The sequence below is a fragment of the Lissotriton vulgaris genome, chromosome 1_1 (assembly GCF_964263255.1).
Source record: "Lissotriton vulgaris chromosome 1_1, aLisVul1.2, whole genome shotgun sequence".
In the NCBI taxonomy this organism is placed as follows: domain Eukaryota; kingdom Metazoa; phylum Chordata; class Amphibia; order Caudata; family Salamandridae; genus Lissotriton; species Lissotriton vulgaris.
Genome location: NC_141685.1, coordinates 900,660,902 through 900,674,269, shown reverse-complemented (window position 1 = coordinate 900,674,269; position 13,368 = coordinate 900,660,902). Strand labels below are relative to the sequence as shown.

Below are 13,368 nucleotides of genomic sequence, written 5' to 3'. Positions count from 1 at the left end.
GGGTTGTTGGCGCTGCATATGTTTTGAAAAAAGTCCATTATGCGATCAATTGTGGGTCGAGTGCATTGCTGTTAGGTCGAGTAGAAAAGTCTACTCACTCGACCTGCAGGTCAAGTGAGATTTTTTAGATTTGTCGAGCCCTGGTTCTTAGAGCCGCACAGCATGGCTGTATACCAGACTCCTGGCGTCAAACTAATATTATTCTTTTTAAGAAAAGAAAAACAGAGCTCGACCCTTCCTCGTATCGTCCTATATCACTTATAAACACTAATAGCAAAATCTATGCTAACATTTTCTCCTCTACATTAGCCTTGGTGATCACTCCTCTGGTGTCACTGCACCAGCACGGTTTTATCCCGGGTAGGGATACAGCCGATCACGTTTGCCGAATTATTGCACTGCTGGACTGGGCTCAGGTCACTGGCTCTCCCATCGGAGCAATCCTGTTGGACGCCAAGTAGGCGTTTGACAGGCTCGCCTGGGGATTCTTATGGGCAGTTCTTCAATGGAAGGGCTTTAGCTTTGAGTTTATCCAGGTGATTCAATCACTGTATACTGCTCCATTTGCCACCTTATCTGTATCTGGGCTAGTATCAAATCCATTTAGTATTAGCAGGGGCACTCGGCAGGGTTGTCCCTGCTCCCCTCTGCTATTTGCTCTATACATAGACCCCTTTTCAAATCAAATTAAATACTCCTTAGACATCTCGCCGGTTAGGGTCAATTCTACAGAGTATAAGACGTTGGCCTACGCTGACGGCATTGTCGTACTGACCAACGATGTTGCATCGGCCTTTTCGGCTTTACAGACCCTAGCAGAACAGTATGGCCAGCTCTCTGGATACAAACTCAATGTCACTAAAACTCAAGTTATTCAATCTTTCGCTATGGGTCCTTCCCGAGCCCCAGTGATCCTATCTGCAACATACCCAGGAGTTAAAATTACTGCTTTAGTAAGCAATATTCCAGATTTGAACATCTTGCCAGTGATTGAATCAGTTAATTCTACCTTGGTAAGACTGGATAATTTACATCTCTCTTTGTATGGCAGATGCACTGTCCTTAAGATGCTGGTCTTACCAAAGTTCTTATACTTATTTAGAACTATTCCTCTGCAGTTTTCTCAATCCAGCCTGCCCAGGGCAGAGAGAACCTGTAATAGATTCCTCTGGGGATATCATCGCCCTCGCAGGGCAGCGGAATAGATGTGCCTTCCGAGAGAACGAGGTAGTTGGTCAGTACCTAACCTTTTACTCTATTTCTGGTCTTCACTGATCCAACATTTTGGCTTACCATTGTTTGGGGATAGGGCGGTGGTTCCATTGACTTGTAGGCCCTCAATCTATGAAATAGGACTAGGAGAGGATGCTAAGGTATCCTGTTGCAGATTCTTGAACCTAGTTATTATAAGAAGACCAGGTTCAAGGTTACTGGGACGATGTTCTCGGTTTGGCGCAAGATCTGACGCAAATGGTCTATTCCTAACATTAACTTTTATACACCCTTCACAGCTGCTAGACTCCTACCCCTCATTTATCAAGACCAGACTACTTTCAGATGGATGTCGCTGGGCAGGCAGCTCTAGTGAATTAAGGTTCGGATGGGATCATGGCCTCTTTTTCATTTTTAAAGGATAAGTTCCATCTTAATACACATAATTTTTTCAAATATTTGCAGAGCCGAAGTTTTGTTGATAGACCGAAGGCTCAAACAACCACTATGTTCGATAGGATTACATTGTTAGAATTGATTTTGAGGAGGTCTAAAACTGGTGTAGTCTATCAACAATTATTATCTTGCCTCCCGGACGATATCTGTATCACATCAGAATGGATCAGCCCAGACGCGCCTACTTTTATTGATTGGAGAGCGAGGATTTTGGCTCTTTATAACTAAGAGTCAGCAGTTTGGCTGAGGTAGGGTAGAAGGAGGCGGGAGCTGGGCCAGAAGATCTGGGCTCCATTAGTGGAGTGGCTTAGCGAATAGAAGTAATTGTTGTTTTTTTAGGTTGTCTAATCACCCACCCCTGGTATTCTGCTGAGTTCTAAAATTGCCTGGCTGTCTGGCCCTGCTCTTGACACATAGATTTTTCTGCTTTGCAATGTTTATTTGCCCAGGGCCATGTCTGTATTTAATGCGCTTTCTAGCTAACTTCATTTGATTTTATATATGTACATGTGCCTGCCTGCTGTGTGTAATGCTTTCTTTTGGCCACGTTTATTATGTCGCTATACTATCCTTTTGTTTAGCAAGCTTCAGCTTCAATTAAAAAAATTAAAAAAATACTCATCTCCTTTTCGGCATTATGCAGTATTTCACTTTGTGTTCCTAAGCATTGTACACCTCGATATGTGACATGAAAGTTTGTATCTCAAATTTTGTATGAATGTCTATATTTTGTGTGCTTTATGATTTACTGGTTTAATGGTGTCGCATTAAGCGACACCTATTCAAGGTGTTGGGATTCTACCGAGATGTTTTTATGCTGCTTGCTTTGTACTGTGAATGCGCAGGATGCCACTTTACTTGTGTTATTATGATTGCACTTTATTGTGGGTTGTTTGTATATTTGGCTACGTATGCTGGTCATCTCCTTTTTCACAATATGCACTTCCACTTTATCTCTACTGTACAAATTCGATTTGTGACATGATGCGTGGTGTCTCAAATTTGATATTAATATATCAATGTTTATATTGTGTGTATTGCATGATTATAAGACGAGAATATTGGTTTAATGGTATCGCATTAAGAGACATCTGTTCGAGATGTTTGGGTGCCCTGTGTTCAGTACTGTATAAGCGCACTCTGTCACTTCTGTTTACATGACTGCACTTCATTATGGGTAGTTTCTATACTTCTGCCGCTTATTTGCTTTTTGGTAATATGCACTTTGTCACTTTATTTATTTCATGACTATTGTATAAACCTTGATTAGTTGCATGGTGCTGTGTATTTCAAATCCCTTGATTGTCTGTTCAAGTGGCCATCGAACATTATGATTATGCGTTTTTCTAATATATGATTGTGCACTGTATTGATGGTATAATTCTGCTTAATAAAAATACAAAGAAAATAAACCACAAATTTGGGACGCCATTCATGTCCATAACTGCAATTATCGATTTGTCGAGGGAGTCACATTCCCACAAATTGACTTTGATTTGACCCGGGCTAGTTTGTGCTCCATAGTGACCTACTTGTGATATTGTTTGCAAGTAATAATTGGTTACATAATGTGTACATCATTAGTGTCTAGGCAACCTTCATTTCATACAGATTTCCTTAGCCTCAATGTGAACTGCTCACAATCAAGATTTTTTCCTGGTCAGAAGATTCCCGTGAACTGAAATTTATGGTTGGGAGGCGATGGATGAAACTGTTGAAGGCAATGCCGTGGTTCCTAACATAAGGGAATAGTAAGCATCTCACCAGTAATTAATACATAGAAGTTCTTGCAGTTTGGTAAATATGCAAGTGTTCTCCCTTCATAACTGTTAATTAATAGGAGCGGAGCTGGCCTGGTCCACCATCATGGCTGCAGGTCCGTAGAGCTCCTACTACCCAGCTCCAGAATCCTCGCACCCATTGCTAATTTGTTGTCCCATTTCCCTGGGGTTTATCCTTGGGCTCCCCACAAGAAGCACCAGAGCTGTGTCACTGCTCGAGAACTATGCAGTTAGACCGCCCTCTGATAGGCGGCCTGCGACGCGCATGGTGCAGCCTGGAGCCAGGTGTGTGCGCCTGTGCCTATAGATATGGGGGTTAAATGCATAAAGAGCTGGAGCTGTATTATATGGCTGCTCAGTGTTCGCATGCTCATTTATAGCTTCACCGTCCGCATGACCTGGCACATTGTACATATAGAGTGATGCTGCTGCCACCCTCTCTCTGCCCCAAACTCTTTTTTGTGAACCTTTAAGGTATCACAGTACATTTGACTCTTTTACCTCTATATTTATGCCTGGCACAGTTTCTCTAAACAGCCTGGCTCCCTATTGCCCTTGCGTAAGGTTTGAGTGGTGTTCGTGGTTCCCAGTTGACAGGGAGGGGAGTGTGGTACGGGCCTTACATACTCTAGGAATGGACGGGATGGGTGATCACTTTCAGGATGGGTTGGTGAGTAGCTTGGAGTCTGTTTCGGAGGGAGCCCAGTCACTGTCACCCCTCACTTGCTTCCAATATTATAGATGGGAGAGGAGTTGCAGGAGCATCCAGAAATTGTGGACCTCTCCTCTTTAATACAGTCAGCTACCCCTGTGAAATTGGTGACTAAATTCTACTCTTTTTTTGCAGGAAGCCTGCTTTGACTAGGCACGATTAGAATGGCAGACAGGTATTTGAAGGAATATTGACGATAAATGCTGGCAATACTTTTGTGCTATAACCAAGGGGAATCTCCTTAAGTGGCAGGCATCGCCTAGTGTACTTCAAATATGTTAATCATGTGTACTACACTCTAGAGAGATTGAATAGATATGGATTGCTGGACTCAGTGGAGTGTCACCATTGTCGTTCACAGAATGTGCCGGGTATATACACACTGCCTGGCACTGCCCAGCTGGTTTGTCATTTTTGGAAGCGTTTTTCCACGAACTAGGAACAATTACTGACTATTCTTTGAAGCCTGATCCCTTGTTTGAGCTATTGGGGTTTGATGCTGTAAATAGAAATGTAAGGAAACTAGTGACCATGGAATTACTCCTCAAAAAGCGCCTCAAAGTGGAGAAGTGTGGCTCACTGGTTAGAGGAGGCAGACCTGGAAGCAGACGTCAGCCCGGGACCAGGGTTCAATTCCCTGCTCGGCGGGGTCTTGAGTCCTAAAATGTCCATGGACTCGACAATTCTCGCTCCGGTGCCTACTCGATTCACGGGTTCACACTCTGCGACTCTGGGCAATAGCTTGCTTAATCTCCACAACGGCCCCTCGCGGCGGGATGCCTGGCTTTCACCTTGCGGATACCCTGCCGGGGTCATCTCACAGGGGAATACCAGGACGGGTTCCCTAAGCTAGCGCTTAGAGACCGGTTGGTGATTGCGCTATATAAATTGCTGTACATTTACATTTATATTTACATTTAATAAATACACTGGGCCCTGCCCAGACCCAGCTGGACTGGCACACAGACATGGTCTGCTGTAATACTCAAGCAGACGTGTATAGTGATTTGCTCCCACCGCAGAATCAGCCCAGAGGTTTTTGGGGCCTGTACAAATGTACCCGGTGAGCAAGGAGATAGGTGAAACAAGTAGAAGAAGTTGACAACTCCTCTTGATTCTTTCTTTGTTGAGACGTTTTCTGTTTCTAATTCAAGGGATGGCCTGTGGCCTTGGAAACTATGCGTAAGTGGTGACAGCCCAGCTCTTTACTGTATGTACCTATTTCAGGATTCACCTTGGGTGCTTGGATGTTTTTGAACACTGTTTTCTTACATATCACTCTCACACCATGTACTATTCACAATGTCATGATGTAACCAGCCTTAAAATAATGATTGTACAATTTGTGTCAAACAAAAGTTTTAAAAATACCTAAGAAGCCAATATCCAATGTGGAGAAACCTTTCATGCTGAATGTGCTACTTGAGATATGCCTTTGTCTGTACCCAAGTGAAGGGAGTGATTACTTTATTTGGCTTCTTTGCTAGAGTTGGACTCTGAAGAAGTGGAAGCCCTGCAGAATGACCAAGCTGTTAAGGTAAGTTAAACATGATATCAACAAGTAAGTGTGCACCTTGTAAAAGACTGCTTCCTGTGTTAGATTGCATGATTAGCGAGGTTAGGATTTCATTCACCTCAAGCTGTGTAACCTAAGTTGATGTAGTGTTTACTCTGAAAACGACATTACAAACAAGCATAAATGAGCGCTTATCATTACAATTGGAGTGAAGCCTTTTCTTTTCACCTCATCTGTGTTTTACTTCTGCAATACCAGGCTAGAGATGTAAAATGGTAAACAATTTGGCGTCAGTCTTATCATTTTGCACTACTCCTAATAACCACATAATCTCAACCCTTATATTGCTGTGTCTACAGTGTATAACCGTGAGCAGTAAATCTCCTGAGTCTGCATCCACACTTCAAATGGAAAAGCTACCGCAATAGTTGGTCGCTTGGCCTGCTTTGTTCTAAGCTACTGTTGTAAATAAGTATGACCATTTCATGTAGTTTTTTATGTAGATGTATTCAAAGTTAAGATCTTATGCAGAGCCTCACCAGGAGCAGCCTCCCTGCTGCTCAACCCTTCCTCCAACTGACACTCTCTCACATCCAACATTCCACAATCAGCTCACACACCAACATTCCACAATCAGCTCACACACCAACATTCCGCAACCAGCTCACACACCAACATTCCACAACCAACTCACACACCAACATTCCACAACCAGCTCACACACCAACATTCCACCCCACAGAGGCACAGGCTGAGCAGCAGGTATAACACGAGTGTTCTTAGAAGAGGAAAGATTCTAACAGGGAGGAAAGGAGAACAGTGTTGTCCCTGTTAAATTATTTTTTACTCGGTGCTGGTTATCTGGAGATGGTCTCTCTTTTTCTAATTTTTCACAGCTGGGGAACACATGAAGAAAGTAACAGCAGTCAAACTAAGTAAAGCTGAGCAGTCTGCTGAATATTTTATTTAAGAAGTTATATTGTGTTACCCTTAGCAGCTGCACAAACCAAAGGATTAAAATATAACATTCCACAGTAGTCTAAGAACATTTTCACTTACTCAGGAGAATACGATGCCTATCTTAACATTGAATTAAGGGCTGGGATTCGGCCCGACCTTCCGATGCTGGGTGCAGCTATTATAGACTGAGCCCACGGCTAGGTTGAGATTTGGTGGTCTAATATCCAGCATATGGGTATGTGCCGGCCGCTCACCAGGGTTGCCTTTCATTCCCCCCCCCCCCCCCCCCCCCATCTTGTTGTTCAGCCTAGCTGTGGAACCCATTGACATTGTGCTACGGAATTGGGGTGTCAAGATTGGGAATGTAATGTATATAGTATCTATATAGGTAGATGATACTTTCGTTTATTTCAAGGAATTGGAACGATTCAAGACGGAGATTAGCCTCCGGATTAATCAAGACAAGATTGTGGCCTTTCTTCTAGGTAGGTTGCTAGCTATCGCACTAGACAATCATTCAGATGCAGTTCTGCAATATGAGGTAGATAAGTTACATTATTTAGGTGAATTAAGAGCACATACCCTGGAAAAACAACATTTTTGTAATATGGGTGAGCCCTGCTGAGCCTCCGGAAGTACATCTCGTTTGGGAGCACTCCCCCTATTTCTGTTGTAGGTCAAATTGCACTTGCGAGGATGGTGTTCCTGACCTGCTGTCTACATTATCTGCAGAATACAGTAAGCACCATCTCTAGACCCACGTTCAAAGAGATGAGGAATAAAGTGATTGCCTGTTCTTAAGCTGGACAGGTTACAAGGTACTCTAGACCTTCGGGACCTAGAATTGTACTTTAGAGCATTGAAATTCGACAAAGAATTGATTTTGCAGTTCGATAAAAAGGATACTCTGACATGGAGTTCAGTTGACCCATTTTAATTGCATACCACACATATCTGTGCACTCTGCAAATGCATAATTCACTGAGAGATCCTAATATTTACTTCACTTGCTAGTGGGAAAGCATGTTAAAAAATATTTTGGCGGGAGGGAAGGTAAGCAACACAGAGAGGGTAGATGCCTCCCACGCTGTCCTCCTGTCAGCAATAAAAACTTGACCCAAAACGTAATTTGATTTGCATAATTTTTGGGTTCCAATATTCATAATAAAACTGTATTTGGAATAAAACAGATTGTAATGGGCACAGTACTCTAAAAAAATGCACAGTTGAATTACTACTTTCAGTAGAAGATGTGTGGAAGAGGTGTGGTGCAGCAGCCAGGGCGGCTGACTTCAGAACACAGGGGCTTACGGTTCGATCCCCGGTGCCGGCGGCAGGTTAACCCAGCACCTTGTGACTCTGGTCAATAGCTTGCTTAATCTTCCCAACGGCCCCCAGTGCCGGGACACCTCGCCTGAGGTAGCTGTGCGCTTTACAAATGGTGGTATTATTATTAGTAGTATTCAGTAATCAGTATCAGTATCAAAATAGTTCAGTAAATCTACTCAGGCCGTACGTCAAGGGAAATAGAGAAATTACAGGCAGTCTACTGTGGAGCTCTTCAGTTCAAAGGCAAAAGTCTAATTATAAAGTCAGATAACAGTCCGACATGGGAACTGCTTTGAATACATGCGTGTAAGAATCTTATTTGTGTCACTTCAAAAGTGACACTTCAAAAGTCACATTTTCTTCAGCTGTCATTGCTAACAGGCCAAAGCCCATTACATTAGTTTTGAGGTCACTGCATTGTCTGTGGGTGCAGTTTTGAACTTGCATTCAAAATAGAGGGATGATGGGTCTTTTGCCACTCACAAGGAAGTGGGAGGTCCAGCATAAACAGGAGCCCCTGTCAAGGTATCAACAAACTGGTGTTATGCTGTTCCTCAAAAAGTACGAGAGAAGAAAGGAATGGAAGGAGTCAAAACAAAGGGCTTGGACCCACTTGAACCTAGTGCGTTTTACAGTTGGGAATCCATTTGTTGGATTTTAATGCCCTCACACACCCTCTCAGGTGTCATACTTCATCATATGTGTCGGCGGTGCAATACCCAACGGACTCACCCAAAAGGGGCACTTTATCGGAGATCTTTTATCCAACAGCTGGAGGGTGAGGTGCGGGTGTGGGTCCAGAAATGTGTAGATGTGTAGGTGAATTAAGATAAGGCTGGGAGTACCTACCTTCGATTACTTTAATCAGGTATACAGTCATTTACACAAGTGTTTTTACAAAGGAGATCTCTTCCCAACAAAAAGTGGACTTGTATCACTGATTATGAATTAATGGTCATTTATGATTTAGCTTTTTTTTCTGGGACATTATCTATCATTTTATTAGTTTCTTTTTTATTTGATATGTCTACAACTTGGGCTTCTTTTCTCGAGAAGGGCTGGTTGTAAAGCTACACTAATCTAAACGTAAAGCATGTAACACTTGTGTCGATCAAAAATGACACTGGATGACCATTCCCTTCTCCTCCCACAAAAGGGCTATTCTGGTCTACCTCTAGGACTGCACCCATCATTGTAATCCTTCTCTCCTCTCGAGCATCGTCTTTGTGCTGAACCCATGGGAACTCTTGAGTCTACCTACAAATTGTGAACAATTATAATTAATCACTGAAGGTTTTTCGCAAAAATCTGAAACTGTTGGAAACCCTGCATATTATTTTGTATTTGCTGATGGAGCTGATGCATACAGAATCCAAGGCAGTACAATAGGAATATGTTTTCCACTTAAGTCCATGTTGGACTGGGGCAGTTAATTATATCATCCCACTCTACCCTTTGTGACTTATTCTGAAATTTGTTTGGGTTAAATTTACAATCCCATTTCCAGAGACCAATTTTCCCTCATCTGTGCATTAATAATATGCACAGATGCAATGTCCTCAGTCCTGCACAAATTAAGCACCATTTCCTTATGCATGAAACCCTTGAAGTCCAGCGCCGGACTTTCGATCATTGTTTTCTTGTTAGTTTCACTACAGTACTTCACATAAGCCAAAATTTCATCAATGATTTGGCCTGCCAACTCAACATACTTTGCTGAATGTGCAAACTAATTTCCGAATGCCATCCCAAAGCAAAAGCAGAAACAAATCCAGAAACCCTTTCTTTCGTGGGGTATTCAGTTCCACTATCCTGTTTACAAATCTGCTTCAGTTTTTCATTATATGCATGCACTGATCCGCCTGATTCTTGTCATTTTCATGATCTTGACCAATTTGCTTATTTCTGGAGAACATTTGTTTTCGAATGCTCAATAACATCATTGTATATCTCCATTACAATTTGGAAAGGCCTATTTTGAGGGACTTCTCTCAGTGGTTTTTCTGCTGACCACTGTAATATTGTCTTGCATTCAGTCCACAAATCTCAAGGCACAACAATTAAAAATAAAATATCCAGAAATGTCCAAAACGCATTTTATATGGTCACAATCCTTTCAAACTCTGTATGCTGTTACTTGGGTTCCTGTCTCCGCTTCAGCAAATTCTTTGGAAATGTATAAAGATCACTCCTGATCAAGGTACATGTACACAGGCTCCTCCCTCAACCACCACTTCACATCCAGAATCACTCACACTGTTCTTCGTTTTACTCTTTTACAGGACTTGCTTATCAGATATTACCATCCATTCTTTTCTGATAATTTATCAGGTTGTCCCATTTTCTAAACCGCTCTAGTAATTCTGTGAGAGTTTCTTTCAATGTTTTGGAATTTTGATTTATTAATTAAGTAATTTACAAACCACCATATGTTTTATGACTCACAAGTTCTTTTGTTATGAGTCCTCTTTTTAATTCTCTAACCAGTTGCTGAAGTTTCTCAAATACAAGATGAGCATGTTTCTGCTTCTGCACCCAAAACTGCCAGTTTTTATTAGGGCTCGCCCCTAGCGATGTAGTGCTCAGCACTGTCGCGCAGGTGAGAGACTTTTTGTGGAGGGTTCCAAAACGGACCCTGGAATCGCACACGCTCGTACGTGTGCGATTCCTTTTGGTCCACGATATTGGTGTTTGCGGGCGTCGTTTTTAGAAAGACAGCACGTAATAGGCCAAAGGCGATCACGTTGCTCCGCCCTTGGCCTATGGTGTCTGTTACCGGCATGCCGACATCTGTTTTAAATTATTGTGCCCAGACATGAGTGCGATAATTTAAAACCGATAGCTCGCTGTGGCACGCACACACACCTCTCGCGGCCTTGTCAGTAAGCGAAAGTCTCACAGACCTGTGAATTGTGACTGCCGTTGTGCCAGGTCTCGTCACTTTGGTGTGTTTTTATGCTTTGTTCACTGTTCTGCCCTCTTTCTGCTGGCTAGACCTGAGCTGTCTGAACACAGCCCGGTGATAGCTCTGCAAAGAACCCTCACACATGTCCACAACAGCAGACAGAGTCTTTTTTCTTCCCCAAAGAGAGTTAAAAAGGCAGACCTGGTTTTGAATTTCACTTGTCATCTGGGATATTGAAAAAACTGAAATCAAAGAAACCAAAACCGTGTCTCTGCCAACTCTGAAAAAAGAAATAACCCTCGAAGGCCGACTCCTTCCAAAGCAGGAGAGTGGAGGCCAGCCGTGGGGCTGCCAGCACAGAGAGGACGGTCCATCCTACCAGCCGCAGGCCCCGAGAGCCAGCACGCGAGACAGGAATGTGCTCGTTGCCTTCGGAAGCAGGAAAAAGACTGTGAGAGGCAGCCACCTGTTGGTGGACGACGTATAAACGATTGTGGGAGGCAGCCACCTGTTGGTTGGCAAAGAAGTTCAGAGCCTGAAGGCCGACGGCCCCCAGGAGGGGACAAACTAGCCTCCAGCCCACCGCTCATCACCGACGGCAACGGGCCCCAGTAGGGGACAAACTAGCCTCTAGCCAACCACGCATGCGCATTGCACGCAAAGAAGGTCGAGCCGGCCCCTAACAGGACCATCCGCTTTCCAGCCCCCGGGCTCTGGACTTTGTTGTTGCATTCACTGCATCCTGGGAGTTTTTGTGTCTATGTATTTTAATCATAGCCATCGTGTTTTCTTTTGTATATGTCTTATTGCTGTGTGCAGGGTCCGTGTTTACTTGCCTCATGTCTGACACTTTGAGGGACACTTTATTGCAAGCAGCTGAATAAGAAAACCGACACACTGCTGAAATCTCCTGTCCTATTTATTCATTACATTCAAGTACCAGTAGTTCTGAGGTTATAATTAGAAATACAAATGACTATCTGGCGTTGGTGTGGCAATGCAGGGCTTTTGGCAGTGTTCAGGTAACTCTTTTAAACTTTTCTGCTATCACACACCAGAGTCGATTATGCTCATGAAGATGTTTTATTAGAAGTGTGAATGGATATGCGGCTGGACCAGTTTGGCCACCACCCTCCATGCCTTCGCTGACAAAGTTTACAAATGTTGAGGTGTCATGTGACAAGCTAATACATTCTGGGTGTTGTCTTGTTTTGCTTCCATTAACGTAATTACACAAACACACCTGATAGAAATGATTTGTAGATGAAAAGCCCAGGACTGGGAACAAGGACATGTTGAACTGGAATGAGGTGAGCAGGACCCCTGCTGGCACTGGACTGGCTGGAGAGAGACTCTTCTGCGGGAATGGGAATTGTGGAGAAAAAATTGTAGCAGGCACCTCTGGCCTGGAAAAATAAAGATCAGGGTGCAGTCAACTGGACAGGAACAGGCTAATAATCTCAAGGTAGATAGATACTAGAGAGAACGAACTATTAATACAGAAGCCTAATAAAATAGAGAAGGGATGCAAAATCCAACAAATCGTAAAATTAGAGGTAATACATACACAACATCCCCCACCTACGCCCCCTCTCCACCGTGTTTCTTATGCCTCCCTTCCAACCCAACCTTCTTGTGCTGCCTCCGGATCCCCCATCCCCCACCATGTTATTCCGCCCAACCCCTGTTGCTTCCTCCCCTCCCCCACCACTCGCTTTAAGAAAATGCTTTTGCACATTTTATTTTATTTTTGATCGCTGTTCCAACATGGATTGGTAACTTAAAATAACAAGCAGTTGCAATGCAATAGGTCTCGTTATACATTGAAATGTTTATTTTTATTTATTTATAAAGTTTTATATAGCGCGAACTAGATCCCGAAGGATATCAGAGCGCTTTACAGTTAGTGGTAGAAGAAGGAAAAAGATCACAACAAGCCTAAAATGGTGAAACAATATGCATAGAAACATATGGTGCAAGCATAACTGATCCTATCTAATTCAGGATTAACGCAGAGTGTGATCGTCCAGATATGGGAAGACATGAATGTTGTCCCTTCTTAAGTGTGCTGCTACTACTGCTAGACACTTTGTGAACACTCGAGGTGCTGTAGTTACTCCGAAAGGGAGTACCTTGAATTGGTAGTGTTGACCTTCTAGAATAAACCTTGGGTACTTTCTGTGCGATTGATGTATGGGAATGTGGAAGTAGGCGTCCTTGAGATCTGATGTGGCAAGGAAGTCTCCCTTCCTTAGCAACGGTAGAACCTGTTGTAGTGTGACCATATGAAAGTGGTCTGATTGTATGTACAGGCTTAGGGGCCTTAGATCTAAAATAGGTCTGAGGGACCTGTCCTTTTTGGGTATGATAAAGTATAGAGAATAAACTCCTGTGTTTTGATGTTCTTTTGGGACTGGTTCTATTGCATTCTTGTGCAGTAGAGATTCTACCTCTTGTCTTAGCAGTATGAAGTGTTCCTGTGACATGGGACGCTGTG

The 13,368-nt window shown here is 43.1% G+C and overlaps 1 protein-coding gene across 1 annotated transcript in view; it reads left to right on the top strand.

The window, feature by feature from the left end:
• SHFL (shiftless antiviral inhibitor of ribosomal frameshifting) overlaps positions 1-13,368 on the top strand; it is a 165,354-nt gene that overhangs the window by 94,494 nt on the left and 57,492 nt on the right. Inside the window, exon 3 of the mRNA XM_086959005.1 lies at positions 5,649-5,698. Within this exon, the coding sequence (XP_086815131.1) occupies positions 5,649-5,698 (50 nt within the window). The remainder of the gene's footprint in view (positions 1-5,648; positions 5,699-13,368) is intronic.